At 52.3% G+C, this 6000-nt stretch overlaps 1 protein-coding gene across 1 annotated transcript in view; it reads right to left on the bottom strand.

Moving 5' to 3' along the window:
• The window catches only part of VPS51 (vacuolar protein sorting 51 homolog (S. cerevisiae)), a 39717-nt gene extending 37936 nt beyond the window's left edge, over nucleotides 1-1781 (bottom strand). Inside the window, exons 1-2 of the mRNA XM_011993596.1 lie at nucleotides 1468-1781; nucleotides 821-950 (exon numbers count right to left, since the gene is read on the bottom strand). Coding sequence (XP_011848986.1) covers nucleotides 821-950; nucleotides 1468-1767 — 430 coding nt within the window. The 5' untranslated portion in view covers nucleotides 1768-1781. The remainder of the gene's footprint in view (nucleotides 1-820; nucleotides 951-1467) is intronic.
• Nucleotides 1782-6000: the final 4219 nt, after the last annotated feature.

Raw genomic sequence — 6000 nt, 5'->3', positions numbered from 1 at the left:
GCCTCCCAAAGTGCTGGGATTACAGGCATAGGCCACTGCGCCCAGCCTCCTGTCAGGGATTCTTCTTCAGATAGATATTTTCTTTTTTTTTGAGACAAGGTCTTGCTCTGTTGCCCAGGTTGAAGTGGAGTGGTACAAGCACAGCTCACTGCAGCCTCCATCTACCAGGCTCATGTGATCCTCCCTCCTCAGTCTCCTGAGTAGCTGGGACTACAGGCATACGCCATCATGTCCGGCTAATTTTTATATTTTATTTTTTTGTAGAGATGGAGTCCCACTGTATTTCCCAGGTCAATCTTAAACTCTTAGGCTCAAGTGATCCTCCCACTTCAGCCTCCCAAAGTGCTAGGATTACAGGTATCAGCCACCATACCTGGCCTTTTAAGTGCTTCAGATAAATACATTTCATTTTAAAATTTCACTTTGGGCTGGGCCAGGGATTCACACCCATAATCCCAGTGCTTTGGGAGGATCCAGAAGTATCACATGAGCCTGGGATGTCCAGGCTGCAGTGAGCCATAATCATGCTACTGCCCTCCAGCCTGGGAGACAGAACAAGACATTGTGTCTAAAAAATAAACAAATAATCTCCTTTTGTCTTTTCTCTCCTTTGGTACTTAAGACAACTCTCCGAGAGCAGCTATTATCTCTACAGTAGTCTGACAACGAAGGCTCAAAGGGAAGGAGGTGAGAATGGAATAATGTCAGGGCAAGACTGGAATCTGAGTCTCCCCCCTCTAAATCCCTTGCTGGTTTTCCCAACACAGGTGGGAGAATGGGGGCTGTGAGACTTTGGAGCGTGTGTCCCCGTGGGGATCACCTGTGGCTGAGATGAACTTGTTGTAGTTCTCATAGACCAGGGTCTGCATGTCGCTGTCTAGAGCCCGGATCTGCCGCACCATGTCCGTCTCACTGTCCATCAGCTGGGCCAGAGGGCACTCTCTACGCAGCTGAAGAAGTTGGGTGGTTAGTGTTCGGTTCAGGAGGCACTCATGTCCCTCAGCCTTGCCCGCAGCTGATAGGCTTTCAGTGCAAGAAATCTCTGATCCCCACCCCACCCCCCAAGCCCCCGCCGACTCTCAGGAATCCCAGGCATGGGGCCCTACGTGGCCTAGCTCAGGGGTTACTAGGTTCAACCCTGTTTGGTGTTTGTCAGCATTTGAAATCCTGGGGCTCGGCCTAAGCCCAGCCCCGCGCCTGTCAACGCTTGGGCCACGCCCCCAATCCGGGGCCTATCACATCAGCCCAGGAGACCTCAGCTGCCGCATCACCTTAGGCCAGTCCAGTCCTATTCGTATCACTTCAGACGCCTGAGATGCTCGTACTCCCTGGCCGAGGCTCGTCCTCTTATGAACCCCTGCTCCCCTCAACCTCACAAAAAGTCGGAGGCATGATCTGGGGGAGCAATATATCAGGGGCCTGGTGCCCTTCCCCCCTCCCCGCATCCCCCGCTCCCCGCACACACACCTTGTCTAGGTAAACTTCCGGGTCGAAGTGCGCCCCGTTCAGGTCAGTCGGGTCCAGGGGGTCGGGTCCCGCAGGGCGTCCCGCTGCCTCCCCTTCCGAGAGGCCGTAGTAAAGCTTCAGCATCCCGTGCGCCTTCCGCCGACGCTCCGGAGCCTCCCCCTCGGGCCCTTCTGGGGAGTCCCCAGGTCCAGACCCCGGGCTAGGCCCGGCGGCAGCTGCTGCCGCCATCGCTCCAACTGCAGCCCACGGGCGTGAGGCTGGGAAGGAAGGGGACGGGGAGGAGGCACTTCCGGGAGCCATAAAGTTGTTGTTGAAACGAGGCAGTCCTTCACGTGAAACATCCCCCTGCAGCCCTAGGTCCTTCGAGACTAGAGTTCCCCCGCACCTGTCTTCCCCGGTTGCAAAGGTTCCGGGAGAGTCCTGAATTCCCCCAGTTTCCTAGGTGGAAGCATTTTGTGCAACTGCCTGGGGTTGCTGCTCTCCCAGAACGGGGACGGGTAGTGGCTCCCAAACCTGCACTACCGCAGGCAAGCGGCCCACGGAATATGTGCCCAGACACAATGGACGGAAGTGGGACGTGAGGCCAGAGTAGAGTGTTCCTGGGATCCCGCCACTGTCTTGAGACCTGGGCAGTGGCTCAGTTTATCCCATTCCTAAAATTGGGGTACATACTTCACAGGGGGGCTACGAGGATTAAATGCATGTACACTATTCTGTACCGTGCCTCTAGCGCAGTTCTACTTAGGGCCTGGTCCTCTGACGTGCATCAGAATTGCCTTCAGGACTATCTGTGGCGCATTATAAGTCTCTGCGCTGAGCTGCGCGAGGCACTCCCGTAATCCCAGCGCTTGGGAGGCCGTCGGCGGGTGGATCGCTTGAGCCCAAGAGTTCGAGACCAGCCTGGGCAAAATGGCGAAACTCCGTCTCTATTAAAAAAATACAGGCCGGGCGCGGTGGCACACGCCTGTAATCCCAGCACTTAGGGAGTCTGAGGCGGGCGGATCACAAAATCAGGAGTTCGAGATCAGCCTGGCCATTATGGTGAAACCCCATCTCTATTAAAAATACAAAAATTAGCCAGGCATGGTGGCTCGCGCCTGTAGTCCCAGCTACTCGGGAGGCTGAGGCAGAAGAATCACTTGAACCCGGTAGGCAGAGGTTGCAGTGAGCCGAGATCTCACCACTGCACTCCAGCCTGGATGACAGAGCGAGACTCTGTCTCAAAAAAAAACCCAAAATTAGCCAGGATGATGGCGCACGCCTGTGGTCCCAGCTACTCGGGAGGCTGAGGTGGGGGAATTGCTTGAGCCCTGATGGTGCCACTGCACTCCAGCCTGGGTGACAGAGCAAGAAGAAAAAAAAAGACTCTGGGGTTCACCCAGGTCTAGCTTCTTTTTAGAAAGTTCCCAAGTAGTTCAAGTAGTTCTGATACACACTCACATTTAAGAACCCGTAAGGCCGGGCACAGTGGCTCACGCCTGTAATCCCAGCACTTTGGAAGGCGGAGGTGGGAGAACTGATTGAGCCCAGGAGGTCAATACCAGCCTGGACAACATAGTGAGACCCACCCCCTCTCTATTATTTAAAAAGAAAAAAAAAAAGGACAGACTCAGCAGAGCTTATGTGACTGACTGATGGAATGTGCTGAGTGAAGGGCTGGGTGGAAATGTGGAGAATAACTCTCAGGGTTCTCTTTTCCTTTTTTTTTTTTTTTTTTTTTTTTGAGACAGGGTTTTGCTCTGTCATCCAGGCTGGAGTGCAGTGGTGCTGTCTTCGGCTCACTGCAGCCTTGACCTCCCCTCCCACCTCAGCCTCCTGAGCTGCTCTCCCAGGGTTCTGACTTGGACAAAAGTGCAGCTGTGCACAAAGGTGAAGAGCTCGCCTGTAGTCCCAGCTACTCGGAAGGCTGAGGTGGGAGACTCGCCTGAACCCAGGAGGCAGAGGTTGCAGTGAGTCCAGCCTGGGTGACAAGAGCAAAACTCCATCTCAAAAAAAACAAAAAACAAAAAAATAGAGCAGAGTTGAGTAGCTACCACAGAGACTGCATGGTCCTCCAAACCTAAAATATTTACTATTTTACAGAAAAAGTTTGCTGACCTCTGAATCAATGGGATGTCTAGAAACCATTTAAAATACTTGATTTCAGCCTATGAAACTATAATCTTAAGAACATGAAAAAGGGTATAGATTGAGGCCTACTCAAAGAAGTCTATAAGCGTTTTTAAAAGTTGGAGAATAGTGTTAAGAAAAATCATCCAGGCAGGTCGTGGTGGCTCACGTGTGTAATGCCAGCATTTTGGGAGGCCAGGGTGGGCATATCACCTGAGGTCGGGAGTTCGAGACCAGCCTCACCACCATAGAGAAACCCCGTCTCTACTAAAAATACAAAATTAGCTGGGCTTGGTGGCACATGCCTGTAGTCCCAGCTACTTGGGAGGCTGAGGCAGGAGAATTATTTGAACCCTGGAGGCAGAGGTTGCTATGAGCTGAGATGGCGCCATTGCACTCCAGCCTGGGCAACAAGAGCGAAGCTCCGTCTTAAAAAAAAAAAAAATATTAGCTGGGCATGGTGGCACATGCCTATAATCCCAGCTACTCAGGAGGCTGAGGCAGGAGAATCATTTGAACCCGGGAGGCGGAGGTTGCAGTGAGCTGAGATCCCGCCACTGCACTCCAGTCCGGGCGATAGAGTGAGACTCTGTCTCAAAAATAAAATAGAATTAGGAGCTAGGAACTTTTATGTATAAAAGTTCATTTGTATTCAAATAAGGACTGAGGCACAAACAATTGTTTCAACAGTGGGACCACAGCTGGGCCTTGGGGCATCACCCCTTTTATGTGGTTAGGATGGGGCTCTGAAGAACTATTGTGCTTGTCTGGAGACTAGTCAGCAAGCACAGGCGGCGGGTGCAGGCGCTAATCCCGCTGCTGAGAGGCAGCCTGTGGGTCTTGGGCTGACCTGGGACCTAACTTTTGGGGCAAACAGTTGGGCAGGAGGCAGTGGGGTGGCTAAGTTCAACATCAAGTCCTGTGCTCCTCCCTCCTCTTCTCCTGCTTCAATCCCTGGGAGCTGTCATCTCACTCTATACCATTTCTGGCTGTTTTTCTGGCATATTTTGTTGACGGCCTTGGAGTGCTCACCTTTGTTTTTTTTCTTTTCCTTTCTTTTTTTCTGTGTCCCCCAGATTGGAGTACAGTGGCACGATCATAGTTCACTGCAGCCTGGGACTCCTGGGCTCTAGTAATCCTCCCATCTCAGCCTCCTGAGTAGCTGGGACTAAAGACACGCACCAGCACACTCAGCAATTTTTTTTTTTTTTAAGAGATGGGGTCTTGCTGGACAGGAGCGGTGGCTCACTCCTGTAATCCCAGCACTTTGGTAGGCCAAGGCGGGCAGATCACCTGAGGCTGGGAGTTCGAGATCAGCCTGACCAACATGGAGAAACCCTGTTTCTACTAAAAATACAAAATTAGCTGGGCTTGGTGGTGCGTGCCTATAATCCCAGCTACTCGGGAGGCTGAGGCAGGAGAATCGCTTGAATCCAGGAGGCAGAGGTTGCGGGGAGCTGAGATCGCGCCATTGCCCTCCAGCCTGGGCAACGAGAGTGAAACTCTGTCTCAAAAAAAAAAAAAGAGAGAGAGATGGGGTCTTGCTGTCTCCCAAGCTGGTCTTGAACTCCTGGCCCAAGGCAATCCTCCCACCTGGGCCTCTGAAAGTGCTGGGGTTGCAGGTATGAGCTACCACACCCAGCCTAGTTCTCATCTCTTACATGCATGGAGGAAATGTTTTCCTTCTGGCTTGCATCTGACCCTGCTCACTCAGCACAGCCTCAGGTAGTATCAGATCTTAGTTTCAGTACTGACTCCCTCCCTTACTGGCTATGACAACTTGAGGAAGACCATCCTTTCTGCCTCAGACTCAATTGTCAAATAGGATTTATGCCACCAGCCCCAGCTATCTCATGGGACTCTTGGACTGATGGAGGTGAAAATGCTCCAAGCACCTGAAGGTGGCAGAGAGGAAAGATGACCAGCATTGGGTCCTGTAAGAACATCTGGGGAGAGAATGGTAAAGCCAGGTGCCCTCTGGGCCACACTGGGAAGGGCACGGGGAAGATCCCGGGACAGCTCTGAAGAATCTGTTGATATCTTTCCTTCTCGTAATTCCTTTCCACCAGAGGGTAGAGCAAATACTTGGAACCTGGGATTCACCCCAGGCCTCCCCTCACCTGGGAATGCCTTCCAGCTATGCAGGTGGGTCCTAATCTCTCATCTGCCTAAGACTTGCTGTGAATCTAGACCATACCCCTCAACTTTTCTGAGCCCCAGTTCTTCATCTGTAGACTGTGTTCACGCTGCCTCCGTTGTGGGAAAATTGAGATGTGCACAAAAGTGACTAGAGTGAGTATGGGACAACTAGGGCTGCTGCCCCTTCGCCTTATGGGCCCCCACTGATCTCACAATTCAGAGCACCCCTACCACCTGTGAGGCAGTCCTGTGTTGGCTGGAATCAGCCTGTGTTCTAGAATCTTG

Source organism: Mandrillus leucophaeus, unplaced genomic scaffold, assembly GCF_000951045.1.
Source record: "Mandrillus leucophaeus isolate KB7577 unplaced genomic scaffold, Mleu.le_1.0 Scaffold43, whole genome shotgun sequence".
Lineage (NCBI taxonomy): Eukaryota > Metazoa > Chordata > Mammalia > Primates > Cercopithecidae > Mandrillus > Mandrillus leucophaeus.
The sequence above is the reverse complement of the archived record's forward strand: the minus strand, read 5'-3'. Positions and strand labels throughout refer to the sequence as shown.